The sequence below is a fragment of the Rhincodon typus genome, chromosome 42, assembly GCF_021869965.1.
Source record: "Rhincodon typus isolate 14 chromosome 42, sRhiTyp1.1, whole genome shotgun sequence".
Classification (NCBI taxonomy): Eukaryota; Metazoa; Chordata; class Chondrichthyes; order Orectolobiformes; family Rhincodontidae; genus Rhincodon; species Rhincodon typus.
The window spans coordinates 5,507,689-5,526,061 of record NC_063373.1 but is presented as its reverse complement, the minus strand read 5'-3'; the positions used below and the strand labels follow the sequence as shown (position 1 = coordinate 5,526,061).

The window sequence follows — 18,373 nt, the reverse complement described above, 5'->3', positions numbered from 1 at the left end:
AAACCCTTCCCATTCATGTACCCATCCAGATGCCTTTTAAATGTTGTAACGTGCCAGCCTCCACCACTTCCTCTGGCAGCTGGTTCCATACATGCACCACCCTCTGTGAAAGAGTTGCCCCTTAGGTCCCTTTTAAGTCTTTTCCCTTCTCACGTTAAACCTACACCCTCTAGTTTTGGACTCCCCTACCCTGGGGAAAATACCTTGGCTGTTCATCCTATCCATAGAATTCCTACAGTGTGGAAACAGGCTCTTCGGCTCAACAAGTCCACACCGAACCTCGCAGCATCCCACCCAGACCAGTCCCCTTGTAACCCATGTAATCTACACATTCCTGAACACTACGGGCAATTTAGCATGGCCAATCCACCTAACCTGCACATCTTTGGACTGTGGGAAGAAACCAGAGCACCCGGAGGAAACCCACGCAGACACAGGGAGAATGTGCAAGCTCCACACAGACAGTTGCCCGAGACTGGAATCAAACCCAGGTCCATGGCACTGTGAGGCAGCAGTGCTAACCACTGAGCCACCGTGCCGTACCATGCTCCTCCTGGTTTTATAAACAAACTCTCAGCCTCCGACGCTCCAGAGAAAATAGCCCCAGCCTATTCAGCTCTGTCCCTATAGGTCCAGCCCTCCAACCCTGGCGACGTCCTTGTGAATCTTTTCTGCGACCCTTTCAAGTTCAACATCATCTTTCCTGCAACTGAGAGACCAGAACTGAACACATTATTCCGAAAGTGGGCTCACCAATGTCCTGTACAGCCATCCTGTTGATTCAGGATCTTGACGTAATGTTCTGTTTGAATTTCTGTTCTGTCAATCCTCCCCTAATCCCCTGTGAAGAGAGTTTGACAAAAGTCAGCAGTTTACATACAGTATAGAAACTCAAAACAGATCATTCCAGTTTCCATGAAACATCGTTTCCTCTTGTTGATGGCTCAGCGGTTAGCACTGATGCCTCATGGCCCCAGGTTTGATTCCATCCTTTGGCGACTGTCTGTGTGGAGTTTGCACATTCTCCCCACCGTGTCTGCATGGGTTTCCTCTGGGTGCTCTGGTTTCCTCCCACAGTACAAAAGATGTGCAGGTTACGGTGGATTGGCCATGCTAAATTGTCCCATAGTGTCCAGGGATGTGCAGGCTCGGTGGGTTAGCCTTGCGAAATGCAGGTTTACAAGGATAGGGTAGGGGGGGTGTTTAGTTAAGGGTGGGATGCTCTTCAGAGGGTCGGTGTGATCTCAATGGGCCGAATGGCCTGCTTCCACTGTAGGGATTCTAGGGTTGTGCCTCACAAATGCTGTAAATCCTGGTCCCCCATACTTGAAATGTTAAATATTTTCAGTCAACTTCCTGACGTCTTTAGCTGCAATACTGTTTTCCGACTTAAGCCACTTGGAAAACAAAAACGGCTATGGAGGAAATGCCCACCTACTGGTGAAGTTGCATTTTCAGCTCTAGCAGATTGAAGGGGTTCTCTGCCACCAGTTTTTTTTAAATGGGCCCACCTCACACAGTTGCCCCTTCTCTTTTTGAAGCTGCTCACATATTGAGAAGCTGCTGTGTCCTCTCCACCAGCCTCCCTGCACTGTTTCAGAATATTTATAGAGTCATACAGCACGGAAACAGAGCCTTCGGTCCAACCAGTCCGGCCAACAATAATCCCAAACTAAACTGGTCCTACCTGCCTGCGCCTGGCCGACATCCCTCCAAACATTTCTTATTCGTGTACTTATCCCAATGTGTTCTAAATGTTGTAACTCACACCACCACTACCTCTGCAAGCTCATTCCACACATGAACAACTCTATGTAAAAGAATTGCCTCTCATGTCTTTTTTAAACGTTTCTCCTCTCACCTCGTCTTGAAATCCCCCAGCCTACGGAAGAGACACCTGCCATTCACCTTATCTGTACCCCTCGATATTTTATGAACCTCTATAAGGTCACCTCTCAACCTCCTATACAGGAGTGAATAAAGTCCCAGCCTCTCCTTACAACTCAAACCCTTCCTTCCTGGCAACATCCTGGTAAATCTCTTCTGAATGGCCTCTATCTGGTGGGAACACACCGGTGAATTTCTGGGTCTGCTGGGAATGAAATCTCTTTCCACAATCCCTACGCTTCACAGATCGTACCCAGCATTGGAAATGTCAGATCAATTAAAATCTTGTCCGCGCCGAGCACATGTGCACGCTCTCTCCCCACTCTAAACAGAAGTCTCAGCATTCTAGCCTTCATAGCAATAGGATTTGAGTATCAGAGTAAGGATGTCTTGCTGCATTTATACAGGGCCTTGGTGAGGCCACACCTTGAGTACTGTGTGCAGTTTTGGTCTCCCAGTCTGAAGATGGACATTCTTGCTATTGAGGGAGTCCAGTGAACGTTCACCAGACTGATTCCCGGGATGGCAGGACTGACCTATGAGGACAGACTGGATCGACTGGGATTGTATTCACTGGAATTTAGAAGAATAAGCAGTGGGGGGTGGGGGAGGGGATCTCATAGAAACACATAAAATCCTGATGGGACTGGACAGGCTAGATGTGGGAACAGTGTCCTTGCCTGTTGAGTAAGTCCAGCCCCGAGGCATCTCCACCTAAGAATAAGGGGTAAGCCATTCAGGACTGAGATGAGGAAGAATTTCTTCACTCGAGAGTTGTGAACCTGTGGAATTCTCTCCCACAGGAAGCTGTAGGTACCATTTTATTAGATATATTCAAGAGGTCACGTGGTCCTTGCGGCAAAAAGGATCAAGGGATGTAGGGAGAAAGCAGGAATGGGATACTGAGATTGCATGCTCAGTCACGATCATATTGAATGGTGGTGCACGCTCGAAGAGCCAAATGGCCCATTCCTGGACCTATTTTCTATGTTTCTAAGCACTGTATGTGTTTCCACGTTTAATGCTGATGATTTTTGGATCTTGGCAATTTGTGACTTTGTCAGATCTTGACGTGATGCTTGGTTTGAGTTTTCTGGTCTGCAGATCCTTCCCATTGAATACCCCGCGAAAGGAGTTTCCAGAAGCTACTCCTGTCATCCCAGATTGCAACTCTCACCATTATCTCTTACCGTCGTCCAAGGCAAAGATGAGTGCTGCAAATGCCAGCCCCACCCCGGCTTCTCAGTAGAGCCCCTGTGTGTTTAAAGTTTTACAGGAGGGTAACAGACCTTACAGCCCATTGTCAAGAACCCATATGCTGTCATCCCATTTTTCACCACTGTAGCGTTGTATCCTATGGTATTTCAAATAATCATCCAAATGCTTTTTAAACATTACGAGGGTTCCTGATTCTACCACCCTTTCAGGCAGCAAGTTCCAGATAATTGGTGGCATAATGGACAGCAAAGAAGGTTATCTCAGAGTACAATAGGACCTTGATCAGATGGGCTCTTATTCTTAGGCTGGGTAGATAGTAGTGAAGAAGGCATTTGGTACGCTTGCCTTTATTGGTAAGTGCATTGAGTACAGGAGTTGGGAGATCATGTTGCAGCAGAACAGGACATTGGTTAGGCCACTTTTGTAATACTATGTTCAATTCTGATCTCCTTGCTATAGGAAAGATATTGTTAAACTTGAAAGGGTTCAGAAAAGATTTAAAAAGATGTTGCTGGGGTTGGAGGGTTTGACCTATAGGAGAGGCTGAATAGGGTGGGGCTACTTTCCTGCAGCGTGGGAGACTGAGGGGTGACCTTATAGAGGTTTATAAAATCGTGAGGGTATGGAAAGGGTGAATAGCCAAGGTCTTTTCACCAGGGTAGGGGAGTCAAAAACTAGACAGCAGAGGTTTAAGGTGAGAGGGGAAAGACGTAAAAGGGACCTGAGGGGTAACTTCTTCACACAAAGGCTGGTGCGTGTATGGAATGAGTTCCAGAGGAGGTGGTGGAGGCTGGTACAATTATAACATTTAAAAGGCATCCGGATGCATTCATGAATAGGAAGGGTTTAGAGGGTTTGGGCCAAATGCTGGCAAATGGGACTAGATTAATTTAGGATATATGGTCGGCATGGACAAGTTGGGCCGAAGGGTCTGTTTCTGTCCTGTACATCTCTATGACTGTACACCAACCACCCTCTGGATGAAAAGTACCATCCTTCAATACCGCCCCACCCCCCGCCATACAAACCTCCTGCCCTTTACCTTCAACCTATGTCCCTGGTTTTTGAGCCCTCTCTCAAATGGGGAAGTATGTCCCTCTGTCCCCTGTCTAATTCCCTCCGAACTTTGTTCCACTTTAATCAGATCGCTGTCTCTACCTTCTCTGCTCTCAGAGTACAGCGCCAGCCTCCCGTCGGAGCTGAGACACCCGGCTTGATGGGAATGCAGGTCAGGTACCTTGTTCCTCGGTGTCTGGTGCTGGGTTGAGGGTGTAGGAAGTGAAAGTGTACAAGGCCTGTCTGCCCATCAGTTTTCCTTCTTCTCCCTCTTCCGCCTGCGCGCGGACTGCTTCTCCTGCCACAAGTCCCGCCCCCGTTCACCAGGATTGGTTGGAGGACGAGACACGCCCCCCTTTGGCCCGCAGCCCCGCCCGGCTCCTTCATCCTGATTGGTTGGAGGGCGAGTCGGTCCGCCGGCCCCACCGATCTCACTCACTCCGATTGGTTAGAGGTCTAGCCGCGCCCCCTCGGACTTGCAGCCCCGCCCACCTCGCTCACTCTGATTGGTTTGAGGACCAGCAGCTTTCGCTAGGTCTTCCAGCCCGGCCCACCCCATTCACTCTGATTGGTTGGAGGTCCGCCGCCGCCCGGAAAACGGTCCTCCAGCCCCGCCCTCAAGCTGCCGTCAATCACCCGGGTTCACCTCGCCCTTCTGTTGCTCTACTGCTCGTTGCGTCATCAGTGTGCGCCCTGGAGCGGAAGTCTGTCTCAGCTGTCGACCTGAAGTCAGGTGGAGGAGAGAGAAAAAAAAGGAAGAAAGCTGGAAATGGATGAAAGAAATGGTGAGATGGGTTTAACTTTTAGTCTAGGCGGGAGGGGGATTTTGTGGGACCTAGATTTACAACTTTAATGGAGCAAGAAAGGAAATAAAAATGTATAGAAACTGGACTTGTCTGTTCTGGACTGACATTGATGACTTTTTTAAACTCCCTTTGCAGGATATTAGAACAAAGGATTTAAAGATGCAAGACTCAAGCCAGAGATAGCAGAACTGGAGATGCTGGAGAATCTGAGATAACAAGGTGTAGAGCTGGATGAACACAGCAGGCCAAGCAGCATCAGAGGAGCAGGAAGGCTGACGTTTCGGGCCTAGACCCTTCTTCAGATTCAAGCCAATCCTTCCTCCAGGATCTGGTTGTTGCACTCAGTTAATCAGGGCCTGAATGTCCCAGAATCTGAATGTGGAAGGAAAGCTGTTTGCCCTGTCTATGGGGAACATCCGTGAAACCAGAAGAGCACTGAGATACGCAGTGAGAGTAGGTAAAGTTTTTGCCCATTACGCAGCTTGAAGTAATTACCCCATTTGCAGTCACAAGGCGAGTACATGTGTGTTCCGTGCGTGGACAACTCATTATCCAACAGGGAGAGTCACAAGGACGTCTGCGAGATGGAGAAACCGTGGAAATGTGGGGACTGTGGGAAGGGCTTCAATTACCCCTCTCAATTGGATATCCATCGACGCAGGCACACTGGAGAGAGGCCATTCACGTGCACCCAGTGTGGGAAAAGGTTTGCTTATTCATCCAGCCTCTATTTACACCAGAGGGTACATATTCGCAAGAAGCCATTTGCCAGCCTTGGTTGTCGGGAACAATGTGATGCTTCATCAAGCCTCCTGATTGACCGGGTTCATTCTGAGCAGAGGCCTTTTAAATGTTCTGACTGTGAGAAGAGCTTTAAAAGCAAACAGGAGCTGCTGAGACACAAACGCACTCACACAGGGGTAAGACCTTATACTTGTTCCCTTTGTGGAAAAGGATTCACTCAGTCATCCTACCTTCTGACACACCAGCTTGTTCACACTGATGAGAGACCATTCTCGTGTTCTGACTGTGGGAAGTGTTTTAAAAGTAAAAATGATTTGCAATTCCATCAACGCATTCACACCGGGGAGAGGCCGTTCTCTTGCTCCCTGTGTGAGAGGAGATTCAGACGTTTATCCCAACTGCAGACACACCAGCGAGTTCACACTGAGAAGAGACCTTTTAAATGTTCCAACTGTGAGAAGAGCTTTAAAAGCAAGCAGGATCTGTCGACACACCAGCGGGTTCACACAGGGGAGAGGCCATTCACCTGTTCCGTGTGTGGAAAGAGATTCACCCGATCGTCCAATCGTCTGAGACATCAGCGAGTCCACACTGGGGAGAGGCCATTCACCTGCTATGTGTGTGGGAAAGGATTCACTGATTCTCCACAGCTTCTGATACACCAGCGAATTCACACCGGAGAGAGACCGTTCACTTGCTCCATATGTGGGAGGGGATTCACTCAGCCATCCCAGCTTGCTGAACATCAGCATGTTCACAGCGATCAGCGACCGTTCAAATGTTCTGACTGCGAGAAATGCTTTAAAAGCCGAAAATATCTGCTAATGCACCGGCAGGTTCACACTGGGGAGAGACCGTTTGCCTGCTTGGTGTGTGGGAAGAGATTCACTCAGTCATCCCACCTGTTGAGACACCAGCAGCTTCACACCGGGGAGAGGCCGTTCACTTGCTCTCAGTGTGGGAGGAGATTTGCTCGGTTATCCAACTTGCTGAGACACCAGAGAGTTCACAAGTGTTCACTGGGGCTGAATTCCTCTGTCAATCCCATCCAGGACTGAGCCATGTTCATTTAGACAGTTGAGACTGCCTTAGCTGCTGTAAACCTTCCTTGTAACTGGTCTGGTGTTCAACGTGCTGGGTACAGACTGAATAAATATTGATGGGAAATCTTCAACCAGCCTATGTCTGAATGAAATGCTGAGCAGGCTTGAAGGGGCTGAGTGGCCTACTGCAGTTGCTATGTGTTATGGACCAGGCCAGATCCCCTCAAAATACTTTGAGAAGGTAGCCTAGATCCTAACATTTTATTTTATTTTAAAGGCAAATATGAAATGTGTGTTCCAGATGCAATGCAACCAGTCCAACTACTCAACGTTAAGGGCAAAACACAATTTATTTAAACACTGTAGTGAAAATACATCCAAAGAGAAAGGAACTTAGAATAACTTAACTATTTTAAAACTTCACTGTATAATAGATATTAGTAACTATTCTAATTAACTGTTCCAATATAATAACACCCCTTAAACACACCCCTTGGCAAAAAGGAAACTTCAGACACAGATTCTCACATGCAGTTCTCCAATCCAGAAGGGAAAAAACATCAAGGGAAAATTCGGAGACAGTAGCAGCCAGGAGACATTTACTAAAGCATCCAACTCTGCTGAGACCCCAACAACTTCCGACATTATTGAGAAACCAAAACCGAAACCTGGAAATCCCGATCTGAGAGAGCTGGCTACATTCAGCCTGTTAACAAAAACCCAAGGCCTCCCATGCTGTTTACTCAAGCAGTTTTAACTAGGCAGCTCGGCGCTTCTGCCTTTCAACGTCTCTTTTCAAAAAAAATCAATATAACCTCTTAAAGCGACAGTATTGTCACAATATGTCCTTTCTCTCCAGACGTCTCCCACTCTCGAATTCTGCTCAAGTGCTGGTCCCCTGTTGCAGTGTCCTCTCTCTAGTTTCTCCATGACATTTCATCTGAAATTGGGATTCGGGGCAAGAGCATAGCAATAGGAGGAGGCCTTTCAGCCTGTCGAAATCTGTTCTGTCCTCAATTGAGGTCATTGCTAATCATTACTAACCCAGCTCCAGTTCCGTAGATATCATTTTTAGTACGGTTACTTTCCCAGCCGACAATCTGATTTTAAACAAGGCCTCAGTTTCCCAGGACTCTTCCCTGAAGTCTAACTTTACAAATCAGACGAAACTTGACGCTGAGTCGAAGACGGATGTGTTGGAAAATGGCTAACAAAATCTGGGTTAAAGACACGGTTCTTTAAAAGGATCTGAAGGAGGAGGGAGAGGTGTTGAGTGACAAGGAAGCAAATTACTTCTTTCTCATTGGCAAAGTAGGCATTTGCTGCAGATTTTTATTTGGCTGGGAGAAGGCAGCAGTGAGCTGTCTTGTTTGAACCACTACAGTCTTTGGAAGTGTAGACACCATTATGTCGTCAGGAAGGAAGGAAGTTTCGGGATTTGGACCCAACGGCAGTGGAGGGAACAGCAAGTCCAGATAGCGTGAGGCTTGGAGGAGGACCCTGTAGATAGTGGCATTCCCATCCATCTGCTGCCTTACCCCTTCTGGGTGATGGAGGTAGCAGGTTTGGAAGGTGGTGTCGGAAGAGCCATGGTGAATTATCGCAGTTATAAAGTTGTAGGGAACAAAAACAGAACCCTTTGGCCCAACTCGTCAGCACCGACCAGGTATCCCAAATTAATCTGGTCCCATTTGCCAGCATTTGGCCTAAATCCCTCTTAAACCCTTCCTATTCATGTACCCATCCAGATGTCTTTTAAATGTTGTAATTTTACCCTCCTCCACCACTTCCTGTGCCAGCTTGTTCCAAACACGCACCACTGTCTGCGTGAAAACATTGCCCGTTAGGACCCTTTTAAATCTTTCCCCTCTCACTTTCATCCTATGTCCTCTAGTTTTAGACTCCCCTGGCCCAGGGAAAAGGCCTTAAATATTCACCCTGTCCATGTCCTTTGTGATTTTATAAACCTCTATAAGGTAACCCCTCAGCGTCCAATACTATGGGGAAAATAGCCCCAGCCTATTCAGCCTCTCCCTATAGCTCCAACCCTCCAAACCCAGGAACATTCTTGCAAACTTTTTCTGAACCCTTTCAAGTTTCGCAACATCCTCCCTACAGCAGGGAGACCAGAATTGCACACAGTATTCCAAAAGTGGCCTAACGTGCAACACAACATCTCAACTCCTATACTCAATGCTCTGACCAATAAAGACAAGTGTACCAAACGCTTTATTCACTATGCTATCGACCTATGATTCCACTTTCAAGGAACTATGAGCCTGCGCTCCAAGGTCTGTTTGCTCAGCAATACTCCGCAGGACCTTACCATTAAGTGTTTAAGTCCTGCCCTGATTTGCTTTTCCAAAATGCAGCACCTCACATTTATCTAAATTAAGCTCAGTCTGCCACTCCTCCATACGGACATCGTCCACGTGTTCACTTCCTTCCTCCAAATCAGTAGTGGATACTTTTCACAGAGTAGAATCCCAACAGTGTGTGACCAGGTCATTGACCCTTCAAACAGCAACCCACCAGACCCACCCCATCCTTGTAACCCTGAATTTTTCCATGGCTAACCCACCTAGCCTGCACGTCCCTGGACACTATGGAGTAATTTCCCATGGCCAATCCGCCCTAACCTGCACATGTTTGGACTCAGGGAGGAAACCGGAGCAAACCCACGCAGACACAGGTAGAATGTGCAAACTCCACACAGACAGTCGCCCGAGGGTGGAATCAAACCTGGGTCCCTGGCGCTGAGAGGCAGCAAGACTAACCACTGAGCCACCGTGCCGCCTGTTTTCTCCACAAGCAAATGAATATATTTTCAAAGTAATCAATATTAATTGGCTTTCTTGAGTTAAAGAAAGTTTAGTTCCCAAACCAGAGGATGAATAATAACGCAATGCACGTACGGGTTAAAATTGAGTTCAAAGATCGATAAAGGTTAGAAGGTGTGCCGATCAGGAAGAACAGAGTGAAATGTTGAAGCCATGACGTTTGGTGACAGAGGTAGTGTTGATGTTGCCAGCCTCGTGGTCAATTTCAAAACTGTTGGTGACTGGCTTCCAGCACTGAGAGTGAGACCTGTATTTTCTTTTGACCTGCAGTACAGGGGTGTATAAAGACATGTCCTCAAGCTGTGGCCTTCACAACACACTTGCGCATCAGGAACAGTAAAGCACAAACACCTCGTTTGAATCATGTCCACAGTCTGGAAACATGCCATAGGAAGTGCTTTCCTACAGAGAGGACGTAATTAAATTGCTGTGCCTCTGAAGTGGCCTTCATTGAAGCTTCCTTAGTTCAAGGTGCGATGTTCCAGGGGTTCCCAGGGGTTCTCATGGAACCTCTCAGCAGCCAACGAATTCCATTCTTACAAGTTACATTTATTAGCCAGGATGTAGCAATAGAATTGAATATCCTTTCTTGTCACGTGTACTCAAGTACAGGAGTACAGTGAAAAGGTTGCAATGTTTCCTCTTATTGGCACCAACGTAGGTACAAAGTACCCCAGTACAAAACCCCAGTCCAACAACCATCCCCACTCTGCTCCAGGCTTTCAGCCGCGCCGCTCCGCTCTGCTCCAGGCCTCCAGCCTGCTCTGCTCCGGCTCTCAGCAGCTCCAGGCCTCCAGCTTCCAGCCCACTTTGCTCTGACTCCAACCATAATCCCAAACTAGTCCCACCTGCCTGCTTCTGGCCCATAGCCCTCCAAACCTTTCCTATTCATGTACTTATCCAAATGTCTTTTAAACACTGTAACTGTGCACACATCCACCACTTCCTCTGGAAGTTCATTCTACACACGAATCACTCTCCGTGTAAAAAAAATTACCCCTCCCATCCTTATAAAATCTTTTTCCTCTCACCTTAAAAATATGCTAGTTTTTGAAATCCCCCACCATAGGAAAAAGGCACCTGCTATTCACCTTATCCATACTCCTCATGATTTTATAAGCCTCTATAAAGTCATCCCTCAACCTCCTGTGCTCCGGTGAAAATGTCCCAGCCTATCCAGCCCCTCCTCATAACTCAAACCTTCTATACCCAGCAACATCGCGGTAAATCTTTTCCAAACCCTCTCCAGCTTAATAATATCCTTCCTATAACTGGGCAGCCAGAACTGGACGCTGTACTCCAGAAGAGGCCTCACCAATGTCCTGTACATCCTTAACAGTAACGTCTCAAGTCTTATACTCAAAGGTCTGAGCAATGAAGGCAAGCGTGTTAAACACCTGAACCACCCTGTCTATATGTGAGACAAACTTCAAAGAATTATGTACCTGAACCACTAGGTCTCTCTGTTCTACAGCACTACCCAAGGCTTTACTTTTAATTGTATAAATCCTGACCCTGATAGGTTTACCAAAATGCAATACCTCGCATTTATCCAAATTAAACTCCTCAGCCCATTGACCCAACTGATCAAGATTTCTCTTTACAATCTTATAATCTCTCTTTATAATCTTTATAACCCTCTTCACTGTCCATTACATCACCAATCTGTGTGTCATCTGCAAACTTACTAACCATGCCTTCTGTATTCTCATCCAAATCATATTTATAAACGACAAACAAAAGTGGACCCAGCAACCGATCCCTTTGGGACACCTCTGGTCACAGGCCTCCAGTCTGAAAAACAACCCTCCACCACCATCCTCTGTCTCCTGCCATCAAGCTAATTTTGTACCCAATTGGCAAACTGACCCTGAATTCCATATGGTCTAACTTTACTAATTAGTCTACCGTGCTGAACCTTGTCAAAGGCTTTACTGAACTAAACCATGTCTACTGCTCTGTCCTCATCAATCTTCTTGGTTATTTCCTCAAAAAAACACAATCAAGTTTGTGAGACACAATTTCCCTCGCACAACACCATACCAGCTCTCCCGAATTAGCTCTTGCCTTTCCAAATGCATGTAAATCCTATCTTTCAGAATCACTTCCACAACGTACCCACCACCAAAGTCAGACTCACAAATCTAAAGTTCACAGGCTTCTCCTTCCATTCCTTCTTAAAGAAAGACACAACATTAGCCACTCTCAAGTTATTCCACCTTTGGGCATTTGTGGCAGAGGAGCGCGGATGAGTCAGAGGATCTTCTCATAGGTCTGCTCTTGGGCCTGGCCAAGTGGCTATTGAAGGGTCCAGGCAGCGGCTATGGTGGGGGCGTAGATCTGGACTATCTGCTTCTCTTCCGTGGTTACATTCGTGGCCGGTGTCCTTGGAAAAGGAGCTTGCCATGTCCATCAATGCTCTCGATGCCTTTAGAGAGAGGTGGTCACCATGGCAGGTGGGGGGGAGATAGTGTTTTATATTCCCCTCCCTTGATGGTCAGCATTGGCCATAACAGGCTTTGCATGTTAATTAATCAGTTGGAAACACGGGTGGTTAATCACAGAATACTGCAGTGCAGGAGGAGGCCATCCAGCCCATCGAGTCTGTGTCAATCCTCCAAACAGTATCTCACCCAGACCCACCCACCAGAACCCCACATCTTCCATGGCTAATCCAACTCACCCGTACATCCCTAGACACCATGGGCAATTTAGTACGGGCAATCCACCCTAACCTACACATTTTTGGACTGTAGGAGGAAGCCTGAGCACCCAGATGAAACCCCAAGCAGACACAGTTCTGGAGAACATGTAAACTCCACACAGGCGTTCGCCCAAATGTGGAGTCGAACCCAGGTCCCTGGCACTGTGAGGCAGTGGTGCGAACTGCTGAGCCACCGTCCTGCCCTAGGTAGGGAAATGGGTTAATAGAAGGAGAAATTTTAAAAATCCACAGTGATTTGATGATGGGGAGAAACATATGTGTGAGATTAAACTTCCAAAAATGAAAGCAGGCCCAGGAGGCAGGTCTGTAGAACTGACTGTCCGAGGTTGGACTAGCCTGTGTAGGCTATGAATAGTGGCCATATTTTAGTGTTCAACAATAAATCATGACTTAATGTGGTGCTGATTTATTGAAGTATAGCTAAATGCAGTTAGGAAAACCATATAAAGCCAGCAAAACAAAGCTTCAAATTATTCCTCAACACAGGGTTGTTTCCACCTGAAACTAGAACTAGGGGGCATAGCCCCTCCATATAATTCAAACCCTAACAACATCCTTGTAAATCTTTTCTGCACCGTTTCAAGTTTAACAACATCTTTCCTACGTAGAATTTTGGTCTCCTTACTTGAGAAAGGATGGACTTGCACTGGAGGGGCTGCAGAGGAGGTTCACTAGGTTGATTCCAGAGTTGAGAGGGTTGGCTTATGAGGAGAGATTGAGTAGACTTGGACTATACTCATTGGGGGGATCTTGTAGAAACGTATAAAATTATAAAAGGTATAGATAGAAGCAAGGAGGTTGTTTCCACTGGCGGGTGAAACTAGAATGAGGAGCCGTAGCCTCAAAATAAAGGGGGAGCAGATGTAGGCCTGAGTTGAGGAGGAACTTTTTTACCCAAAGAGTTGTGAATCTGTGGAATTCCCTGCCCAGTGAAGCAGTTGAGGCTACCTCGTTGCATGATTTTAAGGCAAAGATAGATTATTGAACAGTAAAGGAATTAAGGGTTATGGTGAGTGGGTGGGGTAAGTGGAGCTGAGTCCTGAGAAAGATCAGTCATGATCTTATTGAATGGCGGAGAAGGCTTGAGGGGGCCAGATGGCCTACTCCTGCTCCTGCTCCTGGTTCTTGTGTTCAATGCTCTTAACACCACCTCCATTACTCAGACCATTGAATACAGGAGTTGGCATGTCATGCTGTGACTACAGGGCATTGGTGAAACCATGCACAGTTCTGGCCACCTTGTTATAGGAAGATTATTAAATTGGAGAGGGTGCAGAAAACATTTGCCAGGGTGTTGCTGGGACTAGAGGGGTTTGAGTTATAAGGAGAGGCTGGACAGGCTGAGACTTTTTTCACTGGAGCCTAGGAGGTTGAGCGATGACCTTATCGAGGTTTATAAAATCATGAGGGGCATAGATCAGTTGAATAGCAAAGGTCTTTCTCCCTCGGGTAGGGGAGCTCAGAACTGGCGGGTATGATTTTAAGGTGAGAGGAGAAAGATTTAAAAGGGACCTGAGGGGCAACCTTTTCACACAGAGGCTGGTTCCTATGTGGAATGAATGTCCTGAGGAACTGGTTGATGCAGGTCCAGTTACAACGTTTAAGAGACATTTGGACAGGTACATAAATAGGAAACATTTAGAGGGATATGGGCCAATTGCAGGCAAATTGGACTACGTCTGTCTGGGAAACTTGTTTGGCATGGGCGAGTTGGACTGAAGGGTCTGTTTCCGTGCTGTGTGACTCTGTTCCTTTCCAGTCAGGTTTCCTGAATGGTAGGGGAGTTCAAAACCAGAGGGGAATGGGTTTAAACTGAGAGTGGAAAGGTTTGGAAGAGACCTCAGGGGTAATTTTTTCATGCAGAGGGTGGTGCATGTATGGAATGAGCTGCCAGAGGAAGTGGTGCAGGCTGGTACAATTACAATGTTTAAAAGGCATCTGGATGGGTATATGAATAGGAAATGTTTAGAGGAATATGGGCTAAAGGCTGGCAAATGGGACTAGATTAATTTGTGATATCTAGTCAGTACGAATGAGTTGGGCCGAAGGGTCTGTTTGCGTGCTGTATGACTCTACTAAAAATGAAGATGTCATGCTGCAGTGATACAGGGCTTTGGTGAGACTACATCTCATAAGAACATAAGAACTAGGAGCAGGAGTAGGCCATCTGGCCCCTTGAGCCTGCCCCGCCATTTAATTAGATCATGGCTGATCTTTTTGAGACTCAGCTCCACTTACCCGCCCACTCCCCATAACCCTTAATTCCTTTACTGTTCAAAAATTTATCTAGCCTTGCCTTACAAACATTCAGCGAGGTCGCTTCAACTGCTTCACTGGGCAGGGAATTCCACAGATTCACAACCCTTTGGGTGAAGAAGTTCCTCCTGACCTCAGTCCTACATCTGCTTCCCTTTATTTTGAGGCGTTGCCCTCTAGTCCTAGTTTCACCTGCTAGCGAAAACAACCTCCCTGCCTCCACCTTATCTATTCCCTTCATAATCTTAAATGTTTCTATAAGATCTCCCCTCATTCTTCTGAATTCCAATGAGTATAATCCCAGTCTACTCAGTCTCTCCTCATAATCCAACCCTCTCAACTCTGGAATCAACCGAGTGAATCTCCTCTGCACCCCCTCCAGTGCTAGTATATCTCTTCTCAAGTAAGGAGACCAAAACTGCACACAGTACTCCAGGTGTGGCCTCAGCAGGACCCTATACAGCTGCAGCATAGCCTCCCTGTTTTTAAACTCCATCCCTCTAGCAATGACAGACAAAATTCCATTTGCCTTTTTAATTACCTGCTGCACCTGCAATCCTACTTTTAGCGATTCATGCACAAGGACACCCAAGTCCCTCTGCACAGCAGCGTGCTGCAATTTTTTACCATTTAAAACATGGTCCATTTTGCTGTTATTCCTACCAAAATGGATGACCTCACACCTATCAACATTGTACTCCATCTGCCAGACCTTTGCCCACTCACTTAGACTATCAATATCCCTCTGTAGACTTTCAGTGTCTTCTGCACACTTTGCCTCTACCATTCATCTTAGGGTCATCTGCAAATTTTGACACACCACACTTAGTCCCCAACTCTAAATCATCTATGTAAATTGTAAACAATTGCAGTCCCAACACTGATCACTGAGGCACAACACTAGCCACTGACCGCCAACCAGAAAAACACCCATTTACCCCTACTCTTTGCTTTCTACTGGTCAACCAATCCTCTATCCATCTCGATTCCTGTGTCGTTCTAGTCTTCCTTGTTTAAGGAAGAATATAAATGCATTGGAGGCAGTTCAAATAAGCATTACCAGGTTTACGTTACTTGGCATGCAATGAGCAGGTTGCCTTATGAGGAAAGATGGAACAGGCTAGGCTTATTTTCAGTCCCGTTACCAGCAGTGTCCACAGGGATCGCTGCTAGGTCCACTTTTGTTTGTCATTTATATAAATGATGTGGATGAGAACATAGAAAGCATGGTTGGTAAGTTTGCAGACGACATCAAGATTGGTGGTATAGTGGATAGTGAAGAACATTATCTAAGATTACACAGAGATCTTGAGCAATTGGGTCAACGGGCTGAGGAGTGGCAGATGGCGTATAATCTGGATAAATGTGAGGTACTGCATTTTGGTAAAACGGACAAGGGCAGGACTTCTACAATTAATGGTAGGGCACTGGGTAGTGCTGTAGAACAGAAAGACCTAGGGGTTCAGGTACATAATTCGTTGAAGTTTGTATCACATGTCGGCAGGGTGGTTAAGAAGGCATTTAGCACGCTCGCCTTCATTGCTCAGACCTTTGAGTAAAGGAGTTGGGATGTCACATTGAGGCTGTACAGGACATTGGTGAGGCCTCTTCTGGAGAACTGTGTCCAGTTCTGGTCACCCTGTTATAGGAAGAATATTATTAAGCTGGAGAGGGTTCAGAAGAGATTTACCAGAATGTTTCCTGGAATGGAGGGTTTGAGTTATAAGGAGAGGCTGGGACCTTTTTCACTGGAGCGTAGGAGGTTTATAAGGTCATGTGGGGCACAGACAAGGTGAATGACAGGGGTCTTTTCCCTAGTGTGGTGGAATTGCAAGACTAGGGACCATATTTTTAAGGTGAGAGGAGAAAGATCTAAAAAAGTCATGAGGGACAAGTTTGTTTTACACTGAGAGCGGTTCATGTGTGGAATGAACTGCCAGAGGAAGTGCTGGATGCGGGTACAGTTACAACGTTTAAAAGACATTCAGATGTGTACGTGAATAGGAAATGTTTGGAGGGATACGAGCCAAGCAGGTTGGACTACTTTAGTTTGGGATTATGGTCAGCATGGACTGGTTGGACCGAAGGATCTGTTTCTGTGCAGCATGGCTCTGAGTTTAGAAGAGGGGTGATTTGATTTACATTTACAAGACCTTGAATGACCTTGACACGGTGGACATGGAAAGTCGTTTCACTCTCGTGGGTAAATCCAGAACTAAGGGACGCTGTTTCAAAATTAAAGGTCGCCCATTTTGGACAGAAAAGGGGCAGTGCGTACAAACATAATTTTTTTAAAAAGCAGCAAATGAGTTGAAAGGGGCACACAAATGGTAGAGTGGCAAAAATTAACTGCCCTTGACATAATTGCATGGAACAAAATAAATGAATTAATGGCACAAATAGAGGTTCATGACTTTGATCTTTTCGCCGTCGCGATGACCTTGGTTATAAGGAGACTCAAACTGGGAACTAAACGTTCAGGAATAAGTCCATTTTTGAAAAGGACAGGCAGGAAGGAAAGGGCGGTGGGGTAGCTTTGTTGGCACAAGATGGAATGCGTACAACAGCAAGAAATGATCCAGGATCGTAAAATGTAAAGTCCATGTGGGTGGAGGTCGGAAGCAAGGGGATGTTTGCAAATGGCGAGTCAATTAACCCTTTTTCCAAGCTCTGAAATGATCAGGACTAAATACCTATATTGGTGACGGTGTTTCTGTTTGAGGCAGCGTAACTAAGGCCTGACACGTGCTGATGTCTAAGCGACCGTCCAGTCCCAACAATGTCCTGGTAAATCTTTTGAGCCCTCTCCAATTTAATTGAAACATGGCAGTGTCACCATTGCACTCTGGAGAGAAGGACAATTCCCACGTCTGTCCCAGGAGCCACGATACCAGTCAGTGCAATCTCTAAAAACCTTGACAATTGTCTGAAGATTGGGGAATTGACAGGGTACGTGGATGGGAAAGTTTTAAAGGAATATGGGCCAAATGCAGGCAAGTCGAACTAGTTTAATCTGGTCAGCGTGAACAGCTTGGACCGAAGGCTCTGTTTCCATGCTGTATGCATCGTAAAGGATAGATGGAGGCTGACTGAACCCAATCATTGCCGTGTTATCATTTACAGTCATACAGCACGGAAACAGACCCTTCAGTCCAACTCGTCCATGCTGACCATAATCCTGAACTAAACTAGTCCCACTTGCCTGCATTTGGCCCATATCCCGATAAACCACGTACCCATACAAATGTCTTTTAAATGTTGTAACTGTACCTGCATCTGCCACGTCCCCTGGCAGTTCATTCCACATAGCAACCAGCCTCTGTGTGAAAAGTTTGCCCCTCGGGTCCCTTTTAAATCTTTCTCCTCTGACCTTAAAAATATGCCCCTTAGTTTTGAACTCCATGAGTCACCCGCAGGAAAAGACCTTGGCTATTCACCCTGACCATGCCCCTGCATGATTTTATAAACCTCTATAAGTTCACCTCTCAACCTCCTACGCTCCAGTGAAAAAGGTCCCAGCCTCTCCTTACAACTCAAACCCTCCAGTCCCAACAAGAGTTTGGTAAATCTTTTCTGAACCCTCTCCAATTTATTGATAACCTTCCTATAACAGGGTGAGCAGAACTGGTATACATTTAACTAACCAATGACAGTTTTTGTGTAGCAGTTCTGGTCAGCCTGTTATGGGAAGGATATCAACAAATTGGAGGGGGTTCAGAAAAGATCTGATCCTGCCCAGGTCAAGACAAACTCTGAGACAACTGGCCTCCCTCACTCCATCCCTAGGACACGGAGTTA

At 46.5% G+C, this 18,373-nt stretch overlaps 2 protein-coding genes across 2 annotated transcripts in view; one reads left to right on the top strand and one right to left on the bottom strand.

Annotated features, from left to right (window-relative positions):
- LOC109924460 (zinc finger protein 850-like) overlaps positions 1 to 18,373 on the bottom strand; it is a 59,234-nt gene that overhangs the window by 32,466 nt on the left and 8,395 nt on the right. The gene's annotated exons all lie outside the window — the stretch shown is intronic.
- LOC109924344 (zinc finger protein 271-like) lies at positions 4,593 to 6,885 on the top strand. The gene is made up of 2 exons (XM_020524352.2): positions 4,593 to 4,946; positions 5,103 to 6,885. The coding sequence occupies exon 2, from the start codon at positions 5,489 to 5,491 to the stop codon at positions 6,767 to 6,769; it is 1,281 nt and encodes a 426-aa protein (XP_020379941.1). The 5' UTR covers positions 4,593 to 4,946; positions 5,103 to 5,488; the 3' UTR covers positions 6,770 to 6,885.

Coding starts and splice junctions, on each gene's coding strand:
- LOC109924344 (XM_020524352.2), top strand. CDS start 5,489: ATGTGTGTTCCGTGCGTGGACAACTCATTATCCAACAGGGAGAGTCAC.